At 48.4% G+C, this 17826-nt stretch overlaps 2 protein-coding genes across 4 annotated transcripts in view; both read left to right on the plus strand.

Moving 5' to 3' along the window:
* The window catches only part of CASP2 (caspase 2), a 36648-nt gene that overhangs the window by 9150 nt on the left and 9672 nt on the right, over window positions 1–17826 (plus strand). The window contains exons 7-11 of one of the 3 annotated variants that reach the window (XR_007147823.1): window positions 3070–3198; window positions 3352–3442; window positions 6663–6809; window positions 6986–7095; window positions 7229–8155. Coding sequence is in view for 2 of the 3 variants with exons in the window: in XM_047838956.1 (XP_047694912.1) it covers window positions 3070–3198; window positions 3352–3442; window positions 6663–6809; window positions 6986–7095; window positions 7229–7360 (609 nt within the window). In the remaining variant the exon portion in view is untranslated. Of the gene's footprint in view, window positions 1–3069; window positions 3199–3351; window positions 3443–3527; window positions 3593–6662; window positions 6810–6985; window positions 7096–7228; window positions 9383–17826 lie in introns of those variants that run through there. The other 2 variants (XM_047838956.1, XM_047838969.1) reach the window with 2 other exon arrangements.
* Window positions 14114–17826, plus strand: part of CLCN1 (chloride voltage-gated channel 1) — a 33082-nt gene continuing 29369 nt past the window's right edge. Inside the window, exons 1-3 of the mRNA XM_047837701.1 lie at window positions 14114–14293; window positions 16861–16981; window positions 17350–17481. Of these exons, the coding sequence (XP_047693657.1) occupies window positions 14114–14293; window positions 16861–16981; window positions 17350–17481 (433 nt within the window). The remainder of the gene's footprint in view (window positions 14294–16860; window positions 16982–17349; window positions 17482–17826) is intronic.

A 17826-nucleotide genomic window follows, 5' to 3' on the forward strand; every position in this document is an offset into this window, starting at 1 on the left:
GAGAAGGAGGTTAGAGTCAGAAGACCAAAAGGCATAGAACTAAACCTTGGGGGATAGCCCTCCCTGTAGCCTGGTCCTTAGCTCTGGAGACTCAGAAACATGAGGAGGACGTTGCACAGTCAGTTTCCAACAGTGGCCAATCAATCAAACTCTCAGTACAGTTAAAACCAGGTAGTTACAGTGGTTGTGATAATTTGGTTCTTTGGGCATCTGCACAGAATATTTTCTTCCTGGTAGGACTTCTCAAGAGACTCAACTCTTTTCTCATGTAATTATTTGGCAAGCAAAGAGAGCCAAAAAAAATTAAGATCTTTTTTTCTCCCTATTATACCTTTTTGACTTTAGAAATAATTGCATTTAAAAATTTGAAATAGTATAGTCTTAGAGAATTCTCTCCACTACACGGTGCTGGACAGTACACTGGTATTCTCACTGCTCGTGGAGGTTTTCAGTTTTCCTCCTGGTCATCAAAGTCTTCTGTCACTGCACCTCCCATGAGGCTACTAGTTCTAGAATTAACAGTTATCGTATATTAGGAAATGAGATACATTTTATTTTTATTTATTTTTTTAATTTTTTTTTAATGTTTATTTATTTCTGAGACAGAGACAGAGCATGAATGGGGGAAGGGCAGAGAGAGAGGGAGACACAGAATCAGAAGCAGGTTCCAGACTCTGAGCTGTCAGCACAGAGTCTGACGCGGGGCTCGAACTCACAAACTGTGAGATCATGACCTGAGCCAAAGTCGGTCGCTCAACCGACTGAGCCACCCAGGCACCCCAAGGAAATGAGATACATTTTAAAGTGGCAGATTTCCTTTTACCACGTGGTATTTATTTTTTAAAAATTTTTTGTAGCGTTTTATTTATTTTTAAGACAGAGACAGAGCATGAGTGGGTATGGGGCAGAGAGAGAGGGAGACACAGAATCTGAAGCAGACTCCAGGCTCTGAGCTGTCAGCACAGAGCCCAACACGGGGCTCGAACTCACGAACTGTGAGATCATGACCTGAGCCGAAGTCAGACGCTCAACTGACTGAGCCACCCAGGCACCCCCCCACCGCCTCCCGCCATGTGGTATTGATTTTTAACTTACATTTGGGTCACAGACTGCTTTGAAAATGTAAGGACATGCTATGGCTCATTCCTGGAAAATGCAGCTAGCCGTAAAGTTTTGCGTATCATTTCAGAGGGTTTATAGGTTATTCTCTTGTGTCCCCCAACCTCTGGTTAAGAACTCTGCTATTTTTAGAAGTACTGTAATTTTATCAGGAATAAATCTAGAGATCCTATTTTAAGCTTTGCTGCTTTCAGAAAATTTTACCCAAATGATATAACCCCCATTTGTCCATTTAGTACTATTAAATTCAATTACTAAGTGTGTGTGTTTTTACTTTGGGCTCTGTTGTCCACTATTTACTGACCTGATAGTCTCACTTAAGTTCAAAATGCTCTTGAGTAGGTACCAAACATACATTTTTACAACCTTCTTCCAGCAAAATGAACTTCAACTACTCTATGTTGCAATTCTATTATGGTCGACTCAAGAAGAACATTCATACTCATGTATTCTCTTAAGATTATATATTCTAGAAATAAATGAATTTTGGATATCTTTTTATTACCGTAAGATTTGCAATATTATGATTGGCTTCTCTTTGCCCAGAAAATGAACATACTTTTCAATAAAGCCAAGTTCTTCATATCCAGTTTAAGTTGCAGCCTTTCAAGGCTTTTGTATAATTGTCTCCATTATCTGCAAACGGAAGTATTCTGAACAAATAGATTAGTAGTTCTCAAACTTTAGCATGTCAGAATCACCTGGAGTTTGCTAGGACCCAAGACTTTGCCTTTCTTACAACTTTCCAGAACTTGTAAGAAATGTATTATACAAGTGTGCTTTTTATTGGGGGCTGTACATGGTAACTAATGTGCCTAGATAGCATATTCATTTTCATGATATTAAAATTCATAGTCAAAATGAACTTGCTTTCTCCCTGCTCATCTCAAATAGGAGGGACCATTCAGACTTCTCTAGTTGTAGAGGGAGACCTAGATTTAATAGTTTAAATTGGATTATTAAACTATTTTGTATAGCTTGCCATTGGATGGGCCAAGTGTTTAAGGTAGAGTGATACTCACATGTGGCAACCTGGTGCATGACAAATAAGGTTCTTAAGTTGGACTACAAGATTGACCAGTAGTAGGTTTCTTTGAGAAAATGACATCGCTACTCTTTGTAAGATATGCACATTATAATAATGGCAGATCTTTGCAGTAGGTGCCAGTCATAATTCTAAATCCTTTCTATGCAGTATCTCATTTAATCTTTATACAAACTTGGAAAAAATTTACTCTTAATTACCCTCTTACAAAATGAGTATTAGAGCTTTGAGGGACGAAATAATTGATTCTAATTTATGAACTCAGGGATCAAAGCTAGGTCTGTCTGATCCTGTAGCCCATGGTTGTAGCCATGGCCCTGTGCTTAATTATCTTTACAGCACACTCTTCCCTGAAGTGAGCATTTTGTACAGATATCATCATTGTTTCTGGGAACTTAAAATCTCAGACAGAAAATAGCATAAAAGTGCTAGTATTCTCTATTGTCATGATCCTGTTAGCCCTTAGTGAGAACAGCTTATTTCCTTATGGCTGGGTAAATATTTGATTCACTCATAACTCACCTGGTGGTCCTCCTTGTGTCATTTTTATACAAGGGCATTTGCTAGAAGATTTGGTTGATGACTGGGGAGTGGATAAAGTTAACTATCTCATGATTAGCTTCATTAGTAACTTGCTTTAGTCCAGGAGTTCTTAACGTATCTCAGTGAGTCTGAATTTTGTGAAATTATATTCAGAATTCTGTGTCTGAAGTCATGCATTTTTGTGATGAGTCCATAGCCTTTTTTTAGCCTCTCATAGGGTCTCTGACATCTGTTATCGTTGGCCACATAATATATAGAACGCATCAGGTCTTCTAATAGCTCAGGGGTTCAGACACCAAAGAAAGATGATATTGGCGCAGACTACAGTGAACGACACTAACCAAAAGGTATTTTTCCTGCAGGAAATGCAAGAGAAACTTCAGAATTTTGCCCAGTTACCTGCCCACCGTGTCACTGACTCCTGCATAGTGGCGCTCCTCTCTCATGGCGTGGAGGGAGGCATCTACGGTGTGGATGGCAAACTGCTTCAGGTGTGTGTCATCTCGTGTCCGACAGCTGTCTGAGCTCGGTGACTTCCCCTCCTGCCTAGCCATCTCTCCTGTAATGGCTGCTGTGGCCAATACAGGACTCAGGAGGCCCTGCGGGCTACTTAACCTCCCTTCTCTTTCCTTCCTTTCTGGCAGCTTCAAGAGGTTTTTCGGCTCTTTGACAACGCTAGTTGCCCAAACCTACAGAACAAGCCGAAAATGTTCTTCATCCAGGCCTGCCGTGGAGGTGAGTGCCCTGGCAGACCAGCACCCGGGTGGTGGCTCCTGGGCAGCCTCCCACCAGCTCTCACTTTCCTGTTTGCTCCTCTCAGGTGCTATCGGATCCCTTGGGCACCTCCTTCTGTTCACTGCTGCCACCGCCTCTCTTGCTCTGTAAGTGTCTCCCGATGCATGGGGTGTGCTGGGACTTGGGCAGCCCATGGCTCTCAGGTTGGTCAGCTCTCTGTGCACCACCTTACCCTCTTCTCAAGACTCTTTCTCAGTGCCTTGCCTTCCTTCGTGAGAACTCTGTCACCTCTGCACTATTAACTCTGCTGCGCTTTCTTTTGTTACTCACTGCAGTTGAGGCACTTCTGTCTGTCTCTTCTGTCTCTCTTTCACTTCCTCTTTTCCTTCCTGCATCCCTCTTCCCCTCTCGTCTTTTCACCTGCGCTCCATCGTTGCCTCTTCATCATCCTTGTACCGGGCAGGGTTGCAGTGCAGAAGCCCCAGGTCGGGCTTTGTCTCTTACTTTTCCCTGAGACACTTCTGTTCCTCTTCTTTCTCGCCTGCAGCCAGGACTCCAGGACTAGGCTCCAAAGACATGCGGGCATACTCTTCATCCTGGAGGGCAACTCTAACTTTGGAGTCACATTTTGACTTTACCACTGACCAGTTCTGTCAAGTTAGAGAAGTTACTTGATGTCTCTCCACCTTAGTTTCCTGCGTACAAAATGTAGATAATGATCAGACCTACTTCGTAAGGTTGTTGTGATCACTGAATAGAATCATACACTTGAAGGGCTTACTTAGCACAGGACCTGGCTCATAGTAAATCCACAGAAAATGCCAGCCATGACCATTATTACATGGTTAGTGGCCTCAAGGGGCTTATAGTTTGGCTTAAAGGTCACTTTGTCCTAACGTACAAATAATTTTTTTTATCTGTTGTGTATTCAACAGATGTAAATGGTTAATACTGTTAATAATGTCATAATATCACCAAAGGAGATAATTTTATTAAGGTTCTACAACGTGACTACACTAGGCACTGTCACAAAGGCAAAAGAAAATGTGTGGGCTCTCTAACTGCTCCTCTTTAAAAAAAAAAGAAGAAAAAATGTGGTGTCTCTCTAAATAGCCTACCGATGACTAGAAAGAGAAAGCAAATGTACGTGAAGTAGCTTGAGAATAATTCAGAGGCCTCAAGCAAGGGTGAAATTAGTGAGATGCAAACCATATGTGTGAAGGAGTAAGCAGTAGGGAATAGATCGTTTTAAGTTGGCTTAGTTTGAACACATTTGGTAGAGACTTAATTTAGTAAGGCTTAATTTGGACCCAAAATGATAAAATCTGCATAGGTGTAGCGTAGTAAATAGGGGCTTCCAGACGAAACAGGAATCAAGACCACAAGCACACCAGGACTAAAAGGACAGCCCCCACTCTTCCCCAGATGTTGTGCTGGGCTGGAAGTCTGCCCGGATCTGATTTAGAGACTGGGTATCTATGTGGGTGTGTAGTAAGATAAGGTAGGCCACTGATGATAAATCTTTAGTCAAACAGATTTTGGACTTCAGCAGATCATTGTGTGGAGCTGTTGGTAGCTTAAATAATGTGATGAATTCTTTTCCAGGACGATTACCGTGCTAGGGAACTGCACTGAGGAAAGAGTACGTGAGGACAGGAACTTAGTGTCTGTTCAGCTAGATGCCCAGCCCCAGAGCACTGCCTGATATATGGTAGTACTTAATAAATATTGAATGAAGGGATGAAAATTAATCTCCTTAAAAAAATAGCAATAATACAGAAAACAGATGGGATATTGTGTTATTGGAAGAAGCAGTAACACTTATTGATTAATAGATTTGAGACACCAAGGGAGGAAAGAAGCTTCTTTTTTCTTGAGGGAACACATTTAGCTTGGCCTATTTCCTTTAGGAGGTATTACTGGCAAAGTGAAATGAAGATACTCGTGATCATTTTCTCCTCCTATATTCGGAGATCTGTGTACAGGATCAGAGCTGGATAGGGAGAAATTGCTCTTTCCTAGGGTAATCCGAACCTTCTCTCTCAGAGTAAATCCTTCAAGAGATGACCTTTGAAGATTTGAGCTCACCTGTCTTCTCCTGCACTTAGTTCGTGTAATTGACGTCTGTGAAATTACTCTCCCTTCCCCGGTTGACCGGCTCCCAAAGTGGAATGTGAGCTCCATAAGGGCAGGAGACTCTCCTTCTCTACATCCCTAGGGCTTAATGCAAAGCAGTACCTGGCACATGGCAGTTGTTCGATAACTGTTTGTAGGATCAGTGAATTTTGGTCATTTCACCATAGTTCTTCAAGCTTCACTTGCCTTTTAGGCTCTTGAGTGTTGCATGGAACAGAAAGTACTGGAAAGGAGCATCTCTCTTAGCTTAAGTGTGTTGAGCTGGGTGTCCTCGGTCTCTGTCTCTGCTACTGACCTCACCCCACCCTCCTCCAAAATAAAAGTGCAACATCCAAATAAGACTATGTCTGGGCACAGAGGAGGCCTGCATCAGGAGGTTGGATATACTCAGGGTATGTTGAGGAACTGCTAAAATTGAATAATGGTGTTCTTTTTCAATTATCTAGAAGAAAATAGTCAAATTACCGCAATTTTAAGTTTTTCCTCTTATAAATTTTTCACAGATCTTGGATACCTGCTACAATTTGGCTTATGAAATTAAAAATACCAAAATACCTTGGAAACTGAGCATGTTCAGTTTCATAACATAGATTTGAGGTGGTTTTTACATAGCCTACATGTAATCATATTGATTTATTAACTTGTTTTTTTGATACAAAGCTGCATTATCAATATTTGTGTTTTGCAATAAAAAGCACTGTGACTGGCAGGTACATTGCTAATTGAACAAGTAAATCATGGGCATATGATTTTTAGTTCTGTTTACAAGGAGTATTTGATCAGCACTCTGTGATTTACACAGCACGGATGGAGCTCAGACCCTGTACCTTGCACATGTGCAGATGCTTGAGCGTGGTGCCGGGCCTCTGGGTGCTCCCCCGAGGAATGGACGCGTGCTGGGGCAGGGATGGGAGTAATGGTTTTGTTGTTTTGTTTTTTAATTTCAGCAGCCAGAAGTCGGAGGCAACAGCTGGAAGTGGCTCTTCCCAGTCAAGGCCATAAGGAACTTTGGCTTGCCTGTGGCAGGCCCCAGAGCAATGGGAGGAAATAACATGTTTGTCCGTCCTGTCTGCCGTTGGTACAGATGAAACAGATCGTGGGGTTGACCAGCAAGACGGAAAGAACCGCGCGGGGTCCTCCGAGTGCGAGGAGAGCGATGACAGCAAGGAGATGCTGAAGACCCGACTGCCCACGCGCTCGGACATGATCTGCGGCTATGCCTGCCTCAGAGGTATCCTGAGCCCCCAGCCACAGTCCGAGGCTGCACCCTCTTAGACGTGCTCTTTCGCGTGCTGGGCTCTCTGACTGGGGAGGGTACAGGGTACCACGGAAGTCTACTTTGGGACACCCAGCTGCGTGAGGTATCCCGTGACCTCCTCAGTGTGGTTTATACCATCCCGGTTGCAGGCACCGCTGCCATGCGGAACACCAAGCGGGGCTCCTGGTACATTGAGGCCCTCACTCAAGTGTTCTCTGAGAGGGCTTGTGACACGCACGTGGCCGACATGCTTGTTACGGTGAGTAGCCTCTGCGCGGTGTTCCCCCTTCCTCCTCGTCCTCCCTTGCACCATCCTTCATAGCCTCCCTACCCTTCCTCTTGTGCAAACCCCAGATTCTCAGACTCTGGACTACTGGTTCCTGTCTTTCCAGGTGAACGCACTTATCAAGGAGCGTGAAGGCTATGCCCCCGGCACAGAGTTCCACCGGTGCAAGGAGATGTCTGAGTACTGTAGCACCCTGTGCCGGCACCTCTACCTGTTCCCGGGACACCCTCCCACGTGAGGCCCTCCTTGTCGTGAGGCCATCCTTGTCGGCACGGAGGCCACCGGGCCTTTTCTCTTCGGACGCACGGTTTCTGTTCCCCCTCAGGGATCGGGAATCTCCCAGGCTTGTGGCACACCACGCCCCTCATCGGCTCCTCCCTGTCTTCTAGCGCCAGGGACCATAGGCCAGCGGTCTCGCTGAATCTCCCTTCCTGTAGAGCGGGCTCTGGCTGGCCTGGCTGCCGGGAGTGTCTGGCTACTGTAGAGGCGCCTGGCGGATGATGTTGTGAACACAGGGTCTTGATGGGGAGAGGGCACATGGGTTGCCTCGCTGCTGGTGTTTGGTTCCCGCCCTCAGGGCTTTTACAGACAGCACTTTGGTAATTGCTTTTATTAGTTGTTTTTATTAGTTAAGATGTTTCAGAGGCCATCTCCTGTCTTGTCTTTCTTTCATATCCCAACCCCGTTTCTCTCCGCCTGAGAGTTTGGATTCAACAGAGGCATTTTTCATTTAGCCTCAAGAGGGCAGGTGGGACTAAACGCACACTGTGCCACTGTGTGTGTGGTTGTGACCTGTGCGCCCCTTGCGGCACCACGGGGCCACCCAGTGGAAGGCCCGTGTTCTCCACTGTTGGCTCCTTGAGGCTCAAGGAACCCAGCCTCTTGGCAGAGGCTACAGCTTGGATGCCGTGTACCTAGAACTCGTTGATCTTTGCCCAGGGAGGTTCCAAAGATCTTTTAATCGGTTATTCTCTCTCAGCTTTTTTACTGAAATGAGCCTCGCGGAGAATGTTAGCAGAGGCAGATAAGAGTGGTATGCTTCCTCATACTCCATAACCTGTCCCCTTATCAACTTTTTCTTCCTCTGAAATGTCCCTTTTAAAAAGTGTCCTAGTTGTTATCTCCCTACTTCCTGTTTCTCCCCTTTTCTCCTCTCTTCCTTTCATGGCTGCCACCAAATCTGTCTAAAATACTACTTAATTGGATCATTTGGCTGCTCAAGGATGTCATGTACTAGTTTGTTCCTGCTTTCTGTTTCAGTATCAAATCCCCTTTTGATTTTATATGGCCTGTTTCCCTTGCCATATGTCTCCATTTTAGAGAGACTGTTACATGCGTTGTTTATCATGTGTGCCATATGAAGCTTCCCTGTTCTTCAAGGCCTCTTGTACTTCCATTCTTGCCCCCTCCAATCTAATCTCTATATGGCAGATTTTCGTTTGGGGTCTTTATAAATCTGATCAGGTCACTCTCCTGCTCGAATTTCTGTTACACCTCAAGTAATGTCCAAACTCCTAACCTTGGCCTGCAGGGCTCCTACCCGCCCCGCTTGGACCTCACAAAATGCTGATTTCCCTCTAAGTGACAGCCCAGCCCCTTCCTCAGTTTCTCAAACATTCTGAGCTCTTTCCCTGCCCTGGACCATCGCAGACACTCTTCTGGGGTCTCCTGAGCTCCACTCCTCTCAAGTCGTGGCCTAAATGCCACCTGCCCAAGACCTTTCTATCTCTAAATAATCTTCCATGTTTCCTTATTACTGTATCCTGTTTAATCCCCTCATTGCACTTAGCACAATTTATAATTACGTGTTTGCTTGCTTCACTTCATTTCTGTCTCCCCAACTAGGTCATAAGCTCCCTGAGGGTGGAAACCTTGTCTCTTTTGTTCTCCAGTATGTACCCAGTGCCTGGGACAGGATAGGTCTTCAATAAATGTTTTGGGACAAAATTTCCCTTTAAAATATACACAAGTTTAGTATTTATACTCTAGATTTTTCCATGTGTTTTGTTCACTGATACTGTTGGCTCTTGAAGACAGATGCCCTCTATCTCCTGTGGTACCTGGCACAGTGCCCAGCCTGTAGTAGTTCAGGTGCTCAATAAATACCTGTTCGGTGAGCCAGGTGGTTTGGAGACTTGTTGCGGAATTCTACCCTTGGGTCGAAATATGGAAGTATTCGGGTGATAGAACCTTTCAACTTCCCACTGCCGGGATTTTATATGCCTTCAGGTGCCAAATAAACGCTCATATTTATTACTGATGTATGCCCGACACCTCTGTTTCCACAGATAATCTTCTAAAGCCCACGTATTCTCATTTCCTTAGCCCCTTACAGCATTCCTCACCACCTTACGAGCTGGACACAGAGCCGAGCACCTTTGTTACTCTGCTGCATGATCTTTATTACATACGCAGATGTGGGCCCATCTGAGTTGTCTTGGCCACAGGCAACTGCCCAAAATGTAGTGGCACTGGGATTTCTTATTGTCAGATGAGACCAAAGAGTCATTAGCAAGCATTGTTGCTTCTGGATTATGTAGATTATGGGATGAAAGCTGGAGAAAGAGATTGGACTGGAATAGGAGGATGGTCACGATTATAGAATTTACATGGTCCCAAGTTGGATTTAAGGCTTTGTAGCACGGACACGGATTTTAAGAGAATTCAGGGCAGCATGAAGGAGATCTAAGCACTGGGCTCTGTAGGTTAGAAAATCCTTGGGGCGCAGTGTATCTAAAGTGTGTGCCTGGAGAGGCAAGTGTGCGAGTGCATATGGGCCCAGTGAGAGATGAGAGATTCTGCAGGAGCCTCGTGGTGGGAGGCATCAGTGGGACCTGGGGGGAAGTGGTGAGGGATATGGAGGGGAAAGAGCAAAAAGAGTTGAGCTGGAGCACCTCACCAGGGGGAGGGAGGGAGTTGGCTGAACAACAGGGAAGGGCATGAAAAGCCTGCTGACCCTGGTTGGCTGCACCCCAAGGGAAAAGGGGCCGTCCTCAAGAGAGGAAGGGATACAAAGTTTCAGAGAGGCTAGGAAATTACTGGAACAGTGGGAGTAAGCAAAGTACCCATTTTCAGCAGGGGAGAGCTTCTTTGTGGGGGTGCTACGTTTGGGAATTACAGCGCAGGAGCGAGGTTTCTGACCTGGATTGCATGTCCTTCCCGCCCCGCCCTTGAATGAGTATCAGGTTGAATTTCACAGCTCCCCTCCCTTCCCCCCTGCTTACCTCTGCCAGGGATTCTCTGCTAAAATTATCCCCTCCCTGAGCTGGGGGCTGCCCTTCTCTGCAGCTCTCCTCCATCCAGCTTCCTCTTAAGGGGGAAGAGGAAATTGGGCCATGAGAGCAGAGTCGTGATATTAGGGGAGGGCAGGGCAGGCGCCTGGACCGAAGAGGGAGACAGGAACACGTGCACCTTCACAGGCCACCCTCCCTGCGGGCGCATGAGCTGGTCATTTTCCACTTATTTTCTCAGTTGGGGAAAATGAGGCTCAGACTTCAAATAACACAAAAAAGGGAAGAAACGTAGCTTGAAGGCCATGAAGTCTACAATTAAATAGATTTTGAATCCTGGCTCAGCCTTTTGAGGTATTGGAGACCTTGGCTAAGGTACCTAGCCTCCTGGAACCTCGGTTTCCCTTAGCTGAAAATGAAAAGTGTTCTCCCTTAAAAGGTCCCCATGAGGATTAAGTATGATGTGTGGTGACACAGTATTAATGCATTACAAATGCTTGAGAATTGTGAACTCTGGCAGAATGAGCTTCAGTTCAATAATATGCATTCATATTCAGTGCTTGCTATGAGGGCAAACACTAGAAGTTTTTTGCATGCATTCTCTTATTACCATAACCCTCTAAGTTACTGCCTTTCTAAAGAAACTGAGGTCAGGATGTGAAACAAAATGTTAGCTTTAATGTATGCTCTTAACTAACAGTATGACTTGTGTGACTTCCTAGCCTGAGATTTTTTTTTTTCCTCTTCACTTTTTTGGGTTATAGATTTTTCCCACTGGGCTGGGCAAATAAGCCTGAGACCAGAGACTATCCCATCTTTGCACTATTTAGGTAGAGAATAGAGAACAAGTGTATCATGTTTGAGAAACCAGAAGGGAAAGAGACCTCTCCAGTGCTATCAGGAAGGCCTCATGCAGGCCTTGGAAGGGACCAAGTATTTGTAAAGATCTGGGGGGGCGGGGTCCAGTGGGGAGTAGAGAAGCTACTACTACCAGGGAGTACAATTAGAAGGTGTGTGCGGTTTGGGGGGGTGGGGGACGCAGAGTTAACAGTTGCCTAGGTGAAACAAAAGCATGTGGTCATGGGTTTGATGTTAGACTAGATGTGCAGAGGGAAAGTGATATCTGGAGGCTGTTAAAGACAATGTAATGGTGCAGTGTCCAGTGGGTTGGGGGGCTGGATTTGAAGAGGTCTGAAAACAAGGGTGTAACCCAGAGAGAAAGTTCATGCTTCAGTTGATGGGAAGCTGTTGGGCGAGGGGGCGGGGAGTGGCTCGTTCACACCCACCTGTACTCCAACACACACTTTCCCCTGCACATGTGTCCCATATGGTCATTTTTGGCAACCTCCCTTCAAATAGCAATTCCATAAGCCTATAGGTTTTACTTTTTAGTATCGTAGACCCCAAGAAAATCTCTTCAAGGGGCACCTGGGTGGCTTAGTTGGTTAAGTATCCGACTTCAGCTCGGGTCATGATATCCCGGTTCGTGGGTTTGAGCCCTGCATCAGGCTCTACACTGATGGTGCAGAGCCTGTGTGGGATTCTCTCTGTCCGTCTCTCTGCCCCTCCTCCACTCACTCTTTCTCAAAAACAAAAAAATAAGCTTAAAAAAATATATTCAAAACCCCAGAATAATTCATTCCTTACACAGTATACATACTTTCTAGAATGCGTGCATGCTTATAAATTTGTTTCCAGATTGTGGAGCTTTTCACAGAACTCCCCAGAAACCCATGTTCCAAATAAGAACCCAAGCATTGTACCTATGGGTAGGGGGTGGTCATAGTTCTTTTCTCCGTTTTAAAGACTTTAGTTAAGTACTCTCTACAGTCAGCATGGGGCTTGACCTTACAACCCCAAATCAAGAGGTGCACACTCCCCCAACCAAGCCATCCAGGCACCCTGACATTTTATTTTCTTGTTCTCTTAAAGATGGCAACCCATGAGATATTAACAATTTCCGATGTCAGACTCAAGTTACTCACAAATCCCTGCCCTCAGCGTTAGCAGCAGTAGGTTGCCTTGACTCTCCCAGTTTCAGAATCTGGTTTTTCTACTTCACAAGCTGGTGTTTCTACTTGGCTTGGTGGAGTGTGGATTTTCCCAGTCCCACTGATCTCTCTGCCTTCAAATCCTGGAATCTATAACCAGGTCCTGATTTTCTAAGGAAGCATGAAGAAACAGTAATTGTGTTAGATACTTGTTTCTCAGGATTATTGAGTGTCTATAGAAACCGGCTACATTCAGAAGAGCCCTTCTCAAATGTGGCAACGTTTTCTGTTTCTAAAGTTCCCCCCTCCCCCAAAGAACCTACTTTGACTTTGGCACTCTATTCTTTCATCTTACACCAAGTCATTAGATCTCTTTCCTTACATTCTGCCTGCAGAGAAGGCATCTGTCAGCCTTCAGGCCCTCACACCAGCACACATTTGTAATCATTGGCGGTGGATTATAAGCCTTCGAGCTCATAGGGTTGGTGTTAGAAAACGTGCTTTTAATGGCATCCACTTCCCCTGCTTTGGACAATGCCATTTAGCCGAGGTCAAGGTTTAATTGCAGAGCAAGTGATTGGTGTCAGTACCCTGCAGTCCCTGAACTTGGAATACCCTGGGGCGGACCCCACTTGGTGACAAATTCTAAACTATGCGTTGGCTCATGTTTGTAACTTTTCTTCTATAGTGAGGAGTTCACAGGGGAAGGAATGTCCTAGGAAACTTGGCTTAAAAAAAAAAAGACACCAGATAGGGTAGTTGGGCCTTGGCCAAAACTTATTGACCCGAAAAGGAGGAGTAGCAGAGAACTTCCCCGTCATCCTTTTTTTGTTGGGCTCATGATGAGACACTCCCTTCCCCCCCCCACCCCCCCCGCCACCCCATGCCCCTGACCCACTTCTCCTTCTCCCATGTTATCTAACCTGCCCTGACAGACCTAGGCAGGTGCTCCATAGTCTACATGGAGGCTCTGTCCCTCCCCGAGAGTCCAGGCTTCTGGTGTGACTGACATATCTGTCTGGGAAGTGGGAGAAAGGCCAGAACCCAAGGCTGTTACCCCTGCTTCCCACACCCAGTGGGTAATAAGAGTGGCGTCAAGGGGATGACGCCAAAGCATTATTAGCGGCCTCTGGCAGATAGAAATAGCAAAGCTGGAGGGGCAACCTGAAAACTGGCCAGGATGGGAGAGCTGGCCCCACAGATGAAGACCCAATCTTGGGAAGATACTGAGCTGGGAGCAACTGGACAGGGAAAGATGGCAGAGAGGCACCAGTTACTCCCTCAGGTGAGTTATCTTCCGGATCCCTCCGTCCAGCACCCACCCCTCACCTTTCCTCGGGGAAGCGAGGGCAGGACACCCTAAGGGTGCAGGTCCAGTGCCCCCGGGAACACACAGGTCTGAGTGTGCAGAGCCCCTCTCCATGCTGGTCTGGGCGATGTTTATAGGGGGCCCAGTGGCTTGGGGCTGGAAGCCTCCTTGTGACTATGGAGGGGACAGGGCTGCTGGCCCCCACTGAGGGAATTCCCTGCGGGCTGTCCCTCAGGTTCTTGTCCCAACCCCTCCCCCGCACCCCTCTCACACCTGCTTCGACCCCAAGCAGATCAGATGTGGCAATGGGGGGGGTCATGTGACGGAGAGATGGCTATAAATAGCTGGGGGTGGGCATGCTGCCCCAGACGCCTTGGGGACAGGCAAGAGGACGGGCTTAAGGAGCTGTACTGGGGGAGGCCCCGGGGCGAGCAGGCCAAGGCCTGGCTCAGGGAAGGAACATGGAGCGGTCAGAGTCCCAGCGGCGTGGGGGGGAGCAAAGCTGGTGGGGTAGTGCCCCCCAGTACCAGTATATGCCTTTTGAGCACTGCACCAGCTACGGACTACCCTCCGAAAATGGGGCCCTTCAGCACAGGCTCCGGAGGGACGCAGGCCCCCGTCCCAACACCCGCCCCACACAGGTAAAGTCCAAGGGGGAGGGGGTGGTGGAATCCGGGGGACAGTTGTGTGACGGCTGGGGGTGGGTGAATGAGGAATCAGGTGAAAGCGGGAGAAGTGTTGTGTTAACTTTAAAAAGTACGTGGTGATGTGTTCAAAATACGAAAATCCTTCAAAGGGCTGAGCTTAGCTAAGCGTGCGTTTATAGAGATCCCATCCCCTTTTTTTATATAACCCTGACTAACAGGACACCCGAATCCTAGGGTGGAAAGGCATAGCCACACAGGCTTGACTAGCCCGTGCTTACATAACCTGCCCAGAGTGGTTGGCGTGGGAGCCCACACCTCTGTGTGAAGCTGCCTCTTCCTCCCTCACCCCCACGCAGACACCACCAGCTCTCTCCCTGCTGACCCTCTGCAGTGCGCGCACAAATAAACGCTTCTGCACAAGGCAGAAGAAAGGTGCTGGGGTTAAGTGGAGAAAACGAACTGGATTGCAGATCAGTGATCAAAGGTACACCAGGGTCAAAATGAGCAGAAGAACCGCAGCCTAACTTTCGGGTGGGAAGGTCGATCAGGTAGGAGTCCATCAGGTTGTAGGCGCCCCGCCCCGGGGAGGTAGAGGTGTGCGTTCCTAGTGAGCTCACTGCGGGCATCCGAAAAAGGGGACTGACGGCACAACTATGAAGGAAAGCCTGCGAGGTTGCCGCAGATAAACAAGCAGGTGAACCGTGAGGAAATGTGTGTGCACGTGTTTTAGCTAAAGATGGCGGGGAGGGGTGGGTGATGAGGGGATGCAGACAGGGCAGGGAACCAAGGGGTGGCTGTGCAGGTGATGTCAGCACTGGGGGACGAGAGGATCCACGCAGCAGTCCGCATTATCCCGGAGATGGAGATGGTTACTAAGGGCACCCCTGGGGAATCAGTGGGGGTGGGGACACAAAGTCAGGAGAGATGGGAATGGTGAGTGCGGGGAGAGGGGCTTCCCGGAGAAGGTGGGGCCTGGCCTGGCCTTGCAACACCAGACGGGATTGGACAGAAAGGCCCCTCCTCAGGGCCCTGCTCCTCTCACCGGTCACCACATGCCTTGGTGGGGCGAGTGAAATGCCGTCAAGGCGCGGCGACAAAGTAGCAGGAAGCTTCGTGATGGAGAAGAATGGTAAATTAATTTCAGAAGTAGAGCTGGCCTGAAAGTAAAGAAGAGAGGTTTGGACTTAAGTTTTTCTTTGTTTCATTTTTATTATGGAAAATTCCAAACTTAAAAAATAGACCCATGTAATGAACCCCCAAATGCCCCTTACCCAGCTTTCAACAATCACCGATATTGTGTCTACACTGCTTCACCTCTCCTTCCTATTCCCAGCCTCACCCCTACACACCCGTGAATCCCAGCACCCCCCTCACACTTGAGCTGTCCCTCTCTTCCCCCAGCTCTGCTCTGATGCAGTGCCTCGCCCTGAACCACCCGGCACAGATTTGGCTCTCTCAGGTGTTTCCCAGCCAGGGTTTGGTCTGCAGCACCCCCTTCCTCACCTCCACACCCCCTTCCTTGCCTCCACCAGCCTGGGGTCCCAGACAGCTGAAACAGCAGGTGGAGGAACATGCACTGAGCCACAGGGGGAGTGTCTGCTCTCTGTGGCCAGGTAGGGCAGGGAGGGACACACTGTCTCGCTCAGTCACCCACCTCATCCCAGAAGACAGAACAGCCATGAGCTGGGCAAAGAGTGTGCTCCTGTCCAGAACTGGGGCGTAAACTCTGCTGCTCATATTGTGAAATCAGATCTCTCCCACCCAGGCTCTCCCAGAACCGGCAACACGACCTGGCCTGACCCTGGCCCCAGAGGACGGAGCTAGTGAAGGGGGGGAGGACAGACCAAAAGCAGTGAGAGCCCTTGCGCCCCCGGCCCCAAACACACGTGTTCTCCATGGGGATGAGAGCAGAGGGCTCCCAGATCTGAGGGGCGCCGCTCTGTCCTCTCCCCGTAGTGTGAGCGTCTAGTAATCCTGCCATGGGAAGTCCCTTACCAGGACTGCTTCCTGATTGTGCACATGAGCACAGGGAGGTGAGGCGGGTGGGCTTCCTCTGAACTTGAGAGAGCATCTGAGGGGCCTCAAGAGAGGCCAGACACACCAAGGCAAAGAGAAACCAAGAGTCCCCTGCTAGTCTGTCCTTGCTGGTCCACGTCAGGATTCCTAGGAGGGAGGCCAGGCAGAGAAGGGGGGTCTGGGATAGTAGGGAGAGGCTGACACACAGTAAGCTGGGTCACACATAAAACACCTGATTGACACAGATGCCCCGTCTTAGCAGAGTTCCTGTGTCTCCACTTTAGAGTAGAAGCTGGCCTCCTTGCCATCCATCAAGATGAGGACAGAGGTGGGGTGAGGATGGGTACAGGGGTACAGGCATCCAGAGTGGGAGTGTGTAGATGGAGCATTGAGGGCAGAGACCATCACAAAGTGACCCTACGTGAGGCTCTCAACACCCAGGAATTTAAAAAGCTGTTTGTTTCCTCTGTGGGTCTGGGTGCTTCTCTCCATCTATTCCTTCGGACTCCAACAAAACAGACATTTTCCATTCCCCCTGTGTCCAGATCTATGGCCATCACAAACAGCAGCCCCCGCACAAGGAGCAGGGCATGGGGATGCCCCCGAAGACGGGCTCCAGTGACAGCCTGGACAGCAAGGATGAGGATCACTCTTCTAAATGTCAAGGTGACGGGGACTGAGGAATAAAGGGATCTGGAATGGAAGGAGGCGCAGGGATTAGGAGAACTGGGACATCCCCACCGCCTGTAGCTCACTCTCCGCCCTCCCCTCACCCACACCCAAGCCCCCCTCCAAGCAGTAGGGAAAGGCATCTCTCTCTGCCTCCTCTCACCCTGCCTGGCTCCCTCCTCTCCCTCCCAGCCACCCCCAGGAAAGGAGAGTTAGAAAGAACTCAGGTATCCCATGGGCAAACCCAGTGAATGAGGTGCAGAGATAGACAAGACCCCAGGGGCCCAGCTCCTCCGCTCCTGTCCTCAGTCACAGCCCAGAGCAGTGACCGGTTAGCCGCTCTTTTTGTCTTTCCCTCTTCCCAGACTGTATGCGCCGCCTGGGACACGTGGTAAGACGGAAATTAGGAGAAGACTGGATCTTTCTGGTGCTCCTGGGACTGCTTATGGCTCTGGTTAGCTGGAGCATGGATTATGTCAGTGCCAAAAGCCTTCAGGGTAGGTTTAACCTGGTCCTTTACCCTCAGCCTCTCTTCGCACAGCGGTTCCTAGAGTTTCTAGAGTTCCTGCCTGGGATAAGCTGGGCGTGTTTGGGGGAGGGGGGGCCGCGGCACAGAGGAGGTCTGGCCCAGGAGAAGACCAGACCCGGCGCCAGATGCACTTCTGCCCCTTCAGCTGCTGCCAGACAACCTGTGGGTGCCCCTCTAATAGGGTGACCAGCTCATCCCCATTTCCCCAGGGCTTTTCTGGTTTGGGCACTGACCACCCTGAGTCCCAGGCACCCTCCCCCCACCCCAGGTTCTGGGCAAACTGGGGCAGCCTGCAGTCCCAGCACTCAGAAGT

The sequence above is a fragment of the Prionailurus viverrinus genome, chromosome A2 (assembly GCF_022837055.1).
Source record: "Prionailurus viverrinus isolate Anna chromosome A2, UM_Priviv_1.0, whole genome shotgun sequence".
Taxonomy (NCBI): domain Eukaryota; kingdom Metazoa; phylum Chordata; class Mammalia; order Carnivora; family Felidae; genus Prionailurus; species Prionailurus viverrinus.